Source organism: Ranitomeya variabilis, chromosome 6 (assembly GCF_051348905.1).
Source record: "Ranitomeya variabilis isolate aRanVar5 chromosome 6, aRanVar5.hap1, whole genome shotgun sequence".
Taxonomy (NCBI): domain Eukaryota; kingdom Metazoa; phylum Chordata; class Amphibia; order Anura; family Dendrobatidae; genus Ranitomeya; species Ranitomeya variabilis.
Window position 1 is genome coordinate 21973076 of NC_135237.1, and position 14814 is coordinate 21987889.

A 14814-nucleotide genomic window follows, 5' to 3' on the forward strand; every position below is an offset into this window, starting at 1 on the left:
ATGGTGATTGACAGGACGATTGGCTTTAATAGCAGGGAGCAACAGGGACCGGCAACCCTGATGAAGGAGGGCGTTGATCCTCTGAAACGCGTTGGTACGCTTTTTGGCCCTAGCACTGCTCCGTAGCCAATTTTGTGACGTCACACGCCAGTCAGTTCTGTCGGCCTTTTTTTCTTCTGTTCTCCTGCACGCACCCAGAGACGCCACCGGCCGGGGTCTCTCTGGCTCTGCGGAGCACCTCATCACCTGCTCTCCGCCGACGCCCATCTCTCTCCTGCCGCTGTGGACTCTCCAGCTCCCGGCCACGACCGCTTCTTCTATCCGGTGAGTCCAATACCGATACACCCGTCAGTTAGATTCATAGCCCATTAGCGGCACCATCTGGGGTTCAGTGCAGCGTCCCGTAGGTGACCAGCTCTGGGCGTGTAAGAGTCGGGGCACCCCTTAGACGCAGAATTCCCAGCCTATTGTTTTGTGCATTGCGCCCGCTGACACACATCTACAGGGCAGTCTGTGTATGTTCCGGTTTGTATGTTCTATCCCACACTTACCTTCACAGGTTTCTTCACCTCCTCAAGCGCGGTTTCGAATCATTTTTTCAGTGTGTATTATCCCTACGACAGTGTTCCGGCACCTCCTGTCTCGATCCCAGCTGCTGAGAGTGTTTCCTTCTTTCCTTTAGGTCAGCGCTGGTGTGGTTTTTGTATAATATATACACACATACACAGGCATACACACACACACACACACACACACACACACACACACACACACACGTAAATATAGACGCGTGAACGCAGACACAAACATGCATACGCAGACACGCACACATAGACATACATGAGCACACATACATACACAGGCAGGCACATCTACGCGCACACACAGGCATATATACACATACAGGAATATACACACACACACACGCACACAGGCATATATATATACACACACACACACACAGGCATATATACACACACACACAGGCATATATACACACACACACACAGGCATATATAGACACACACACAGGCATATATACACACACACACATGCAGGCATATATATACACACACAGGCATATATACACACACACACAGGCATATATACACACACACACATGCAGGCATATATATACACACACACACATAGGCATATATATACACACACAGGCATATATACGCACACACACAGGCATATATACACACACACACATGCAGGCATATATATATACACACACAGGCATATATACACACACACACACACAGGCATATATACACACACACACAGGCATATATACACACACACACAGGCATATATACACAAACACACACAGGCATATATATATATATATACACACACACACACATATACATACACACATAGTTGGGAACACTCACCAAGAAAAACCCTGTGTCGCACTTTAGAATAAGCCGCAGCCCCAGCTGTAGTCGGCGCTTCCCGGGAGGAGACATCACACAGTTGGAGACAGTTACAGCGCGGGAAACAGGAGGGCGGGAAACAAGAGAGCAGCACAGTGAGGGGTCACCTGACAGCCGCTGCTATAGCAACAAGGCACCGGACTGCAGGAAAGCAGAGTGCCGTGCGAGTCGCCGCCCACGAAGAACGTCACCGTCCTCCTGAATCCTTATCACGTGACGCAGTGACAGCGTCTCTCTCTCCGCGGTCAATAAATGTGCGCGCGGCCCTGCATAACCTTAGGAGGCGCTTTTAAAGGCGCAGTGTGTCAATCATCGGGGCCCACCGGGCAATTTCCGCCAGGCCAGTCCGACCCTGAACACCTTCATGGTGTAGACAATGGGTGAGCGACAAGGGGAGACGATCCGCAGACAGGAGAAACAATGGCGTTCTCACCCCCACTAACCGCAGGGATGTCTGTGCTTCTCCGCAGTCAGCCCTCATTCACACCTAGTAAAGGAAAGGAGCATCGTCAGCCATTATCAGATGACCGTTTTCATCACGGGTCATCAGACGTTGCTGCTCACAGCCAATACTGGGCGTCCATTGTTTCTATCACACATGTCACTCACTCACTATCTGTGCTGCGGAGATGTTTTTGCCACCTAATCTGAGAGCAGTTTAATGTAGGGGCAGAGACGCTGATTCCAGTGATGTGTCACTTACAGGGCTGCGTGCTGTAATTTCAATAAAATCAGTGTTTTATCAGCAGGAGATTATCACTGAGGTTTAGCTGTCTCATGCCCTGTAGTCCTTCTGCTCTGAGTCACCCCTCCCCCACATCTGATTAGCAGATTTCTGCCTATGCACAGTGTACCCAGGAAGCTGCCAGTCAGAGGTGTGGGTAGGATAATACAGAGCTCAGCATTCAGAGATCTGCAGCAGGGAAAACAGGGATTTTATCACAACTGCATTAAACTCTTCATCCTTGGGCCATTTTCGTTTTTTTTTTTCCGTTTTTGTTTTTTCCTCCCCTTCTTCCAAGAGCCATAATTTACCTTTCTCTGCCCATCGATGTGGCCGGATCAGGGCTTGTTGTTTGCGGGACGAGTTGTACTCTTGAATCCCAGCATTGACTTTACTATATAGTGCACTGGTAACAGGAAATAATATTGAAATGCGGTGAAAGTGAAATTGTGCAATTCCTCAATGTTTTGGGGTTTTAATTTACCACGTTCACTATATGGTAAAACTGCCCAGGTCATGTGATTGTGCCGGTCAGTGCGATTACGCAGATACCAAACATGTAGGGTTTATTTTTTATTTAATTGGTGAAAAAAAGTTCCAAAATTTGTATAAAACCTTTTTTTGCGTTTGTGGCCATTTTCCGACACCGTAGCGTCTCCATTTTTCGGATCTGGGGCTGGTGAGGACTCAGTCTTTGCTTCCTGAGCTGAATTTTTTTATACCATTTTCGTGTAGATACGATGATATTGCATTTTATTACAAAGTTGCAAAAAAATGTAATTCTGTCATTTCTATTTTTTTTTCTCGCTACGCCCTTTACAGATCTGATCAATTGTTTTTATATTCTGACAGATCGGACGATTCTGAACGCAGCGGTAACAATTCTGTGTAGTTTGCATTGGTTTATTTTCAGTATATACACCACTCCAATAGAGGAGTGATGTGAACTTTTATGTTGTTTTTTTATTTTGTTCATATTTTTAAACATTTTCTTTTTACTTTTTACTGTATTTAATAGTCCCCTTAGGTGACTTGAAGCCGGCGTTCATAGGACTGTTGTGATGACAGGCACAGGGGTCTTATGCAGACCCCCAGCTGCCATAACAACCCATCAACACCCGACCGATCACATGACAGGAGCGCCCATGGACGGAATTTGTGATGGTTGTCGGGTTAAAACCAATAACTACAATCCCTCTGTGTGACTGCTGACTCATAAACCCCCCAGCACCCGCACTGTGCACTGGGGGGATTCTCCGATTTTAGACCCGGGGCCAGAGGGTATGTATGAGTTATGTATACCCTCTGACAGTGGGCGACGCCTCGCACCATACACTGACTGGGGGTCTGCATATCTCATACATACGCTCCGGTCCCGGGCCTGTAATCAGCAAATCGAATTTCTCCAGACAACCCCTTTAAATCAGAGATTAACAGCAGAATTTAGTTGGACAGCTGATTAAATCAGACATCAAGTGCGGGGAAAGAGGCCGAGACTGATGAGTAAATACACGTCTTAGGCTAGTTTCACACTAGCGTTAACTGCAATACGTCGCAAATGCGTCGTTTTGCCGAAAATACGCATCCAGCAAAAGTTCTTGCTGGATACGTTTTTTCATCATAGACTAACATTAGCGACGCATTTGCGACGCTTGGGCGTGTGGTAGCGGACCGTCGGGAGAAAAAAACGTTTTTTGCTCCCGACGGTCCACTTTTTCCGACCGCGCATGCGCGGCCGGAACTCCGCCCCCACCTCCCCGCACTTCCCCGCACCTCACAATGGGGCAGCGGATGCGTGGGAAAAATGCATCCGCTGCCCCCGTTGTGCGGCGGAGACCACCCTAGCGTCGGGAACGTCGGCCCGACGCACAGCGACGGGTTGTTCCCGACGCTAGTGTGAAACTAGCCTTATGTCGTGAAGGGATAAGAAGCCCTGGAAGTTCCACAACGCTGGAATCAGGATCTCTGCCCCTGCTTGATGCTGCTCTCACATGGGAAAGCAGGAATCTAACAGAGCTGAGAATATAACAATCTGTAACACGAGATCTAAAAGAGCTTCACTGATCCTCTGTATAAAGCAAAGCCAAAGAAGCCTGAGGATCTACAGAATATCCTCTACTAGGTACATACAGCACATACAATACTGCTATAGAGCCAGCCGGTATAACCTGGGCATCTCCTGTATATAATTATATATGTACAGCTGGTATAACCTGGGCATCTCCTGTATATAATTATATATGTACAGCTGGTATAACCTGGGCATCTCCTGTATATAATTATATATGTACAGCTGGTATAACCTGGGCATCTCCTGTATATAATTATATATGTACAGCCGGTATAACCTGGGCATCTCCTGTATATAATTATATATGTACAGCCGTATAACCTGGGCATCTCCTGTATATAATTATATATGTACAGCCAGTATAACCTGGGCATCTCCTGTATGTAATTATAAATGTACAGCTGGTATAACCTGGGCATCTCCTGTATATAATTATATATGTACAGCTGGTATAACCTGGGCATCTCCTGTATATAATTATATATGTACAGCTGGTATAACCTGGGCATCTCCTGTATATAATTATATATGTACAGCCGGTATAACCTGGGCATCTCCTGTATATAATTATATATGTACAGCCGGTAAAACCTGGGCATCTTCTGTATGTAATTATATATGTACAGCTGGTATAACCTGGGCATCTCCTGTATATAATTATATATGTACAGCTGGTATAACCTGGGCATCTCCTGTATATAATTATATATGTACAGCTGGTATAACCTGGGCATCTCCTGTATATAATTATATATGTACAGCCGGTATAACCTGGGCATCTCCTGTATATAATTATATATGTACAGCCGTATAACCTGGGCATCTCCTGTATATAATTATATATGTACAGCCGGTATAACCTGGGCATCTCCTGTATGTAATTATATATGTACAGCTGGTATAACCTGGGCATCTCCTATATATAATTATATATGTACAGCCGTATAACCTGGGCATCTCCTGTATATAATTATATATGTACAGCTGGTATAACCTGGGCATCTCCTGTATATAATTATATATGTACAGCTGGTATAACCTGGACACCTCCTGTATATAATTATACATATACAGCTGGTATAACCTGGGCATCTCCTGTATATAATTATATATGTACAGCTGCTATAACCTGGGCTTCTCCTGTATATAATTATATATGTACAGCTGGTATAACCTGGGCATCTCCTGTATATAATTATATATGTACAGCAGGTATAACCTGGGCATCTCCTGTATATAATTATATATGTACAGCAGGTATAACCTGGGCTTCTCCTGTATATAATTATATATGTACAGCTGGTATAACCTGGGCATCTCCTGTATATAATTATATATGTACAGCTGGTATAACCTGGGCATCTCCTGTATATAATTATATATGTACAGCTGGTATAACCTGGACATCTCCTGTATATAATTATATATGTACAGCTGGTATAACCTGGGCATCTCCTGTATATAATTATATATGTACAGCCGGTATAACCTGGGCATCTCCTGTATATAATTATATATGTACAGCCGTATAACCTGGGCATCTCCTGTATATAATTATATATGTACAGCCGGTATAACCTGGGCATCTCCTGTATGTAATTATATATGTACAGCTGGTATAACCTGGGCATCTCCTATATATAATTATATATGTACAGCCGTATAACCTGGGCATCTCCTGTATATAATTATATATGTACAGCTGGTATAACCTGGGCATCTCCTGTATATAATTATATATGTACAGCTGGTATAACCTGGACACCTCCTGTATATAATTATACATATACAGCTGGTATAACCTGGGCATCTCCTGTATATAATTATATATGTACAGCTGCTATAACCTGGGCTTCTCCTGTATATAATTATATATGTACAGCTGGTATAACCTGGGCATCTCCTATATATAATTATATATGTACAGCAGGTATAACCTGGGCATCTCCTGTATATAATTATATATGTACAGCAGGTATAACCTGGGCTTCTCCTGTATATAATTATATATGTACAGCTGGTATAACCTGGGCATCTCCTGTATATAATTATGTATGTACAGCTGGTATAACCTGGGCATCTCCTGTATATAATTATATATGTACAGCCGTATAACCTGGGCATCTCCTGTATATAATTATATATGTACAGCTGGTATAACCTGGGCATCTCCTGTATATAATTATATATGTACAGCTGGTATAACCTGGGCGTCTCCTGTATATAATTATATATGTACAGCCGGTATAACCTGGGCATCTCCTATATATAATTATATATGTACAGCCGTATAACCTGGGCATCTCCTGTATATAATTATATATGTACAGCTGGTATAACCTGGGCATCTCCTGTATATAATTATATATGTACAGCTGGTATAACCTGGGTATATCCTGTATATAATTACATATGCACAGCTGGTATAACCTGGGTATATCCTGTATATAATTACATATGCACAGCTGGTATAACCTGGGAATCTCCCGTATATAGTTTTTGCCAAAGATCATGGCCAGGGGGGTAGCGTAGATCCATCCACTGTTATCTTTTTGTGACAAACAGCTCTCAGCTGCCCCCTATCGAGAGAGAGAGATTTTCCAGAATGGAAAATGCATGAATTGTGTAAAAAAAACCGGATTCGGTCGCCGGATTCTGTCATTTCACCTCACGTTTCATACGTTTTCCGCCGGATCAGTCGCTGTACGGTCGGTTTTCCGCCGGACAGAAAAAAACGTTCCTCTGTACGTTTTCTCCGGACGCCGGAGAACTAATTTTGCATGGATCCTGCAAAAAACGGATGAAATGTGAGGCCATCAGGCACAATCCGGCACTAATACAAGTCTATGAGAAAAAAACGGATCTGGCAGGAACTTTTGCTGATCCATTTTTTTCAGTTTGCCGGATTGTGCCTGACGGCAAAAACCTGATGTGTGAAAGGGGCCTAACCAAAGAACTACTCACTGCCACCACCAGGTGTTTATCCAGACTGACTGGAGACCTGGTAGGTAGCGTATGGCTTTCAGGAGAGCGGTTTACAGAACAAAAGGAACAGAATTATGATATTTTATATTTAATCAAGAATGATAGGCAGTGTTTATAAAGTTATTATAATGATATACAAAAGATGTTACAAAGGGGACAAAACAATACTGCATATATAATTGCAGAAAATAAACAGCATTATTTACAGCTGGTATAACCTGGGCATCTACTGTACATAGTGGTAATGTTAGGGTTGGATGTGGTAGTCATTTCCACCTTGTGTGACAGTTGGTGGCTATTAGTAAATGCCTACTAGGCATAGTCACAGAACGGCCTGGCTCCCTGCCCCGACTCAGGACGCCTCCTTATAACTGTTAAAGAACCCATTCAGCTTTTCTTCAGGGAGGGTGAGAGTGTAACATGACATGGTGTGACCTCCTGCAACAGCAAAAATGTGAGCCAGTTATGGGGACCTCACACAGCACATGGGTAGCCGCTAAATCACAGAGCTGTACTAATAAGGGGCAGTATTATAGTAGTTATATTCTTCTACACAGGAGCAGTATTATAGTTGTTATATTCTTGTACATAGGAGCAGTATTATAGTAGTTATATTCTGGTACATAGGAACAGTATTATAGTAGTTATATTTTTGTACATAGGGGCAGTATTATAGTAGTTATATTCTTGTACATAGGGGCAGTATTATAGTAGTTATATTTTTGTACATAGGGGCAGTATTATAGTAGTTATATTCTTGTACATAGGAACAGTATTATAGTAGTTATATTCTTGTACATAGGGGCAGTATTATAGTAGTTATATTTTTGTACATAGGGGCAGTATTATAGTAGTTATATTCTTGTACATAGGGGCAGTATTATAGTAGTTATATTCTTGTACATAGGAGCAGTATTATAGTAGTTATATTCTTGTACATAGAGGCAGTATTATAGTAGTTATATTCTTGTACATAGAGGCAGTATTATAGTAGTTATATTCTTCTACATAGGAGCAGTATTATAGTAGTTATATTCTTGTATATAGGGGGCAGTATTATAGTAGTTATATTCTTGTATATAGGGGCAGTATTATAGTAGTTATATTCTTGTACATAGGAGCAGTATTATAGTAGTTATATTCTTGTACATAGGGGCAGTATTATAGTAGTTATATTCTTGTACATAGGGGCAGTATTATAGTAGTTATATTCTTGTACATAGGGGCAGTATTATAGTAGTTATATTCTTGTACATAGGGGCAGTATTATAGTAGTTATATTCTTGTACATAGGGGCAGTATTATAGTACTTATATTCTTTTACATAGGGGCAGTATTATAGCAGTTATATTCTTGTACATAGGGGGCAGTGTTATAGTAGTTATGTTCTTGTACATAGGGAGCAGTATTATAGTAGTTATATTCTTGTACATAGGAGCAGTATTATAGTAGTTATATTCTTGTACATAGGAGCAGTATTATAGTAGTTATATTCTTGTACATAGGAGCAGTATTATAGTAGTTATATTCCTGTACATAGGGGCAGTATTATAGTATAGTAGTTATATTCTTGTACATAGGCGCAGTATTATAGTAGTTGTGTTCTTGTACATAGGAGCAGTATTATATTAGTTATATTCCTGTACATAGGGGCAGTATTATAGTACAGTAGTTATATTCTTGTATATAGGGGCAGTATTATAGTAGTTATATTCTTGTACATAGGAGGCAGTATTATAGTAGTTATATTCTTGTACATAGGGGCAGTATTATTGTAGTTATATTCTTGTACATAGGGGCAGTATTATAGTAGTTATATTCTTGTACATAGGAGCAGTATTATAGTAGTTATATTCTTGTACATAGGGCACAGTATTATAGTAGTTATATTCTTGTACATAGGAGCAGTATTATAGTAGTTATATTCCTGTACATAGGGGCAGTATTATAGTAGTTATATTCTTGTTCATGGGGCAGTATTATAGTACGGTAGTTATATTCTTGTACATAGGGGCAGTATTATAGTATATTCTTACATAGGGGCAGTATTATAGTAGTTATATTCTTGTACATAGGAGCAGTATTATAGTAGTTATATTCTTGTACATAGGAGCAGTATTATAGTAGTTATATTCTTGTACATAGGAGCAGTATTATAGTAGTTATATTCTTGTACATAGGAGCAGTATTATAGTAGTTATATTCTTGTACATAGGAGCAGTATTATAGTAGTTATATTCTTGTACATAGGAGCAGTATTATAGTAGTTATATTCTTGTACATGGGGGTAGTATTATAGTAGTTATATTCTTGTACATAGGGGACAGTATTATAGTAGTTATATTCTTGTACATAGGAGCAGTATTATAGTAGTTATATTCTTGTACATAGGAGCAGTATTATAGTAGTTATATTCTTGTACATAGGAGCAGTAGTATAGTAGTTATATTCTTGTACATAGGAGCAGTATTATAGTAGTTATATTCTTGTACATAGGAGCAGTATTATAGTAGTTATATTCTTGTACATAGGGGCAGTATTATAGTAGTTATATTCTTGTACATAGGGGCAGTATTATAGTAGTTATATTCTTGTACATAGGTGCAGTATTATAGTAGTTATATTCTTGTACATAGGAGCAGTATTATAGTAGTTATATTGTTGTACATAGGAGCAGTATTATAGTAGTTATATTCTTGTACATAGGGGCAGTATTATAGTAGTTATATTCTTGTACATAGGAGCAGTATTATAGTAGTTATATTCTTGTACATAGGAGCAGTATTATAGTAGTTATATTCTTGTACATAGGGGGCAGTATTATAGTAGTTATATTCTTGTTCATGGGGCAGTATTATAGTACGGTAGTTATATTCTTGTACATAGGGGCAGTATTATAGTATATTCTTACATAGGGGCAGTATTATAGTAGTTACCGTATATTCTTGTACATAGGAGCAGTATTATAGTAGTTATATTCTTGTACATAGGAGCAGTATTATAGTAGTTATATTCTTGTACATAGGAGCAGTATTATAGTAGTTATATTCTTGTACATAGGAGCAGTATTATAGTAGTTATATTCTTGTACATAGGAGCAGTATTATAGTAGTTATATTCTTGTACATAGGAGCAGTATTATAGTAGTTATATTCTTGTACATGGGGGTAGTATTATAGTAGTTATATTCTTGTACATAGGGGACAGTATTATAGTAGTTATATTCTTGTACATAGGAGCAGTATTATAGTAGTTATATTCTTGTACATAGGAGCAGTATTATAGTAGTTATATTCTTGTACATAGGAGCAGTAGTATAGTAGTTATATTCTTGTACATAGGAGCAGTATTATAGTAGTTATATTCTTGTACATAGGAGCAGTATTATAGTAGTTATATTCTTGTACATAGGGGCAGTATTATAGTAGTTATATTCTTGTACATAGGGGCAGTATTATAGTAGTTATATTCTTGTACATAGGTGCAGTATTATAGTAGTTATATTCTTGTACATAGGAGCAGTATTATAGTAGTTATATTGTTGTACATAGGAGCAGTATTATAGTAGTTATATTCTTGTACATAGGGGCAGTATTATAGTAGTTATATTCTTGTACATAGGAGCAGTATTATAGTAGTTATATTCTTGTACATAGGAGCAGTATTATAGTAGTTATATTCTTATACATAGGAGCAGTATTATAGTAGTTATATTCTTGTACATAGGGGCAGTATTATAGTAGTTATATTCTTGTACATAGGAGCAGTATTATAGTAGTTATATTCTTGTACATAGGGGCAGTATTATAGTAAATGTACAAAATAAAAGGGGAGAAGCCAGCGCTGCTTATGGTCAGAACGCAGTACATAAACTGCACATGCACATATTGATTTCTAACTCTATATCAAAATGAGACATTTAGCAAACACTTGATCAATTCTTTGATCCACCCCACCATGCCAAGACATTCTCATAATGGGGCAGTTTTACTCTACGTGTTTTATATTCGCTGTGCCATTACGGCCTCCTAAATGTATTAAAAGCAGGACCATATTGAATGCAAACTTTACCTGTAGCGTTTCAGAATCACTCCCATGGCGCCAGAAAGGGTACGCGTAATGGCACAGCGAAATAATTGATCAATTGTTTGCTAAATGTGTAATTTTGATATATAGTTAGAAATTAATATGTGCATGTGCTCTTTATGTATTGCGTTCTGACCATAAGCAGCGCTGGCTTCTCCCCTTTTAGGTCAGTATTATAGTAGTTATATTCAGCAGTATTACAGTAATTTGCTTGTACATTTGTTGTGATCTGCGTTTTCCGTTAGCTGATATAACATATTTAGCTTTTTTATTTTTACGTCTTTTTTAGTTTGATCATCTGGACTCTGATTGGCTGGGAATGCCTCCGGTCCCGTCTGCGAGGTGTCTCTTTGGCCTTGGAGAATCCGAAAATTCTATCTACCTGATTGGTGGGAAAGAGCTGAAGGAAGGAGAACAGACTCTGGACTCTGTGTTGTGTTACGACAGACCGTGAGTTGTAATATTCGCCTATAATAACTTTTTGTACTATTTGTATATATATATATATATATATATATATATATATATATATATATATATATATATATATATATATATAGTGATCAGCCTAAATGAGTACGGCCACTGTAAAAGAGAAATTTTAATCAATATCTCACTGAACACTAGAACAGTTTGCAAATTTTTGACCAGACTGAGTTCCATAGAACATTTTTGTAACCCATAATATGACAGTAAAGTAAATAATGTAACTTTGATTACAAAATGTTCAGTTTTGCTCACATTAGTTGATGCAAAAATGAGTGCACCCCACGCACCGAGTCTTCTCGGCCTGGAATGAACAAGTTGGCGACATCATAACATCGATCTTTCTCCATTCATCAAGAAAGAGATCCTCTCAGCCCTGGATGTTGGATGGAGAGCAGTGACCCCTTGTCTCTGCAGAACTCCATCATGGATGTTCTTCAAGGAAAAATCGTTGATATGTCGCCAACTTGTTTATTTTGTGCCTAGAAGACTTGGTGCCATCCAGCATCGGACTGGAGCACCTTGGGCCCACCAGGGAAAATCATTCTTGGGGGCTACTATGTAGCTACATAGAAATAAATACAAGACCACCAATTGTGCGGTAAAACCTGCTAATATCAGGGTATAATATAAGGTAGTACACGTCCTAATTATGTAGCAGGGGTTGGGGTAGCCCCCTCATAGAATATAAAGTAGCCCCCTCATAAAATATACTGCAGCCCTCATATAGTATAATGCAGCCCCCTCATAGAATATAATATTGCCCCCTCATAGGGTATAATCCAGCCCCCCACAGAATATAATGTAGCCCCCTCAGAGTATAATGCAGCCCCCTTATAGGGTATAATGTAGCCCCCCTCATATGGTATAATGCAGCCCCCCAGAATATAATGCAGCCCCCTCATAGGGTATAATGCAGCCTCCTCATAGGGTATAATATAGCCCCCCTCATAGAGTATAATGCAGCCCCCCTCATAGGGTATAATGCAGCCCCCCTCATAGGGTATAATGCAGCCCCATCATAGGGTATAATGAAGCCCTTTCAGAGTATAATGCAGCCCCTCCCACAGAATATAATGCAGCCCCACACACAGAATATAATGTAGACTCTCATAGAGTCTAATGCAGCCCCACATGGAATATAATGTAGCCCCCCCCCCAAAGAAAAATAATATAATCCAGCTCCGCAGTCTGACAGTCTTATGGCCACAAGGACTCACTCAGTGATGCCATCCTCACAAACCATGGGGGTTATACACAATACTGGATGTAGTGGTATTTGATGTGGGGTGTACTCATTTGTTTGTATTCATAGCTTTAGTCTCTACAGCAGGGGGCCACAGTGCCATACTGAACCAATAACAAGAGCCGGTAGCTGGTAACAAGAGCTGGTAGCTATATGATTACATCACCAAAACTATCATCGCATTGCATGAATGCAGCACCAGAATTACCATCAGTACATGAATGCAGTGCCAGAACCACTGTCAGTACATGAATGCAGAATCAGAACCACCATCAGTACATAAAAGTAGAGCCAGAACCACTATAATTACATGAAAGCAGCACCATAACCACCATTATTATATGAATGCAGCACCAGAACTACCATCAGTACACGAATGCAGTGTCAAAACCGCTGTCAGTACATGAATGCAGCGTTTGAACCTCTGTCAGTACATGCAGGCAGTGCCAGAAACACTGACAGTACGTAAATTCAGCACCAGTATCACCATCAGTGCATGAATACAGTGCCAGAATCACTGTCAGTACATGAATGCAGCACCAGAAACATCATCAATAAATGTGCCCCCACATTGCCCCTCTATATAATACCACCCTCACATAGTCCTTTTCCAAAATATCTCCCCACTCTGCCCAATTATATAATATTTTATAAGAGTCATTCTCCAAAATATCCCCCCACACAGCACCTCTGTATAATATCTCCCCCACATAATAGCCCCTACACATACTGTTCCTTTCCATATCCCCCAAACTGCCTCCTTTCAAGTCCCGCTATCCCACAGTCCCTCGTTATACTTTGACCTCTTTCACAATCCCCTCTAATTGCCTCCATAATGCCCCAAATTGTCACATTATGTGCCCTTATAGTAACACAACCCCCTCCACCCCGACCCCTTATCTAGAATAACATGCACAGCCTCGCAGTGTCTGAAAGACGCAAATACATTTGAATATAGGAAGAAGGAGCCGGCGCATCCCGGACAGCTCCGCGGGCAGCACAGCATCCCTCGGCGGCCCTCGGGCCCTATGTTGTGGGCTGAGCCGGGAGGTGGACAGTGGCGGCAGCCATATGCAGCCCCCCAGCTGAAGACCCGGCAAAGTAAAGCAGCAATTAAAGGAGCATTTACGGTTTGTTTCCGGTGGTGAAACTTTATGATCATTTTCGCTTTCCTCGTTTTCAGGTCCTTTAAATGGGGCGAGTCGGACCCTTTACCTTACCAGGTGTACGGCCACGCTGTGATTTCACATGAAAACCTTGTCTATGTAATCGGGGGAAAGGACGCCGACAAGTGAGTACCACATGTTGTCCACATTTGTATCCGTAGTGAAGCCCCCATTAGTGAAGCCCCCATTAGTGAAGCCCCCATTAGTGAAGCCCCCATTAGTGAAGCCCCGACTTCTGCTGATGAGACGACTCATTGGAGTCTGGCGCTGCGGAGGGACGTGATGTTGTAGATCAGAGAGGAGAAAAGTCGTGTCCTCTGATCTGGGGAAACACAGAGAATAATGGTGCAGGGGGGGGATGCAGCTGCAGGTTCTCTCCCTCTGACTGCACTGAGCCTGTCTGCTGCGAGGGGGACAGGCTGCGGGAGAGATCTGGACATAGCGCAGCCCCCCACCCCGCAGGCTGTGACCAGACCCACAATCTGCGCTTACAGACATTTCTGGAAGAGGATTGTCTCTATTTATGATGAATCTAATTTAGTTACAAGCTTCTCCCCATGACAACACTTCCTGTCAATGGCCTTAGGAGGTTCATTGACCATCCTGAA

At 40.8% G+C, this 14814-nt stretch overlaps 1 protein-coding gene and 1 long non-coding RNA gene across 4 annotated transcripts in view; one reads left to right on the top strand and one right to left on the bottom strand.

Moving 5' to 3' along the window:
- The window catches only part of LOC143781423 (uncharacterized), a 62432-nt gene extending 60616 nt beyond the window's left edge, over positions 1–1816 (bottom strand). For all 3 annotated transcript variants that reach the window (XR_013216709.1, XR_013216711.1, XR_013216710.1), the window contains exon 1: positions 1401–1816. This is a non-coding gene — a long non-coding RNA (uncharacterized LOC143781423). The remainder of the gene's footprint in view (positions 1–1400) is intronic.
- The window catches only part of KLHL40 (kelch like family member 40), a 35536-nt gene that overhangs the window by 9146 nt on the left and 11576 nt on the right, over positions 1–14814 (top strand). The window contains exons 2-3 of the mRNA XM_077268018.1: positions 11598–11758; positions 14224–14331. Coding sequence (XP_077124133.1) covers positions 11598–11758; positions 14224–14331 — 269 coding nt within the window. The remainder of the gene's footprint in view (positions 1–11597; positions 11759–14223; positions 14332–14814) is intronic.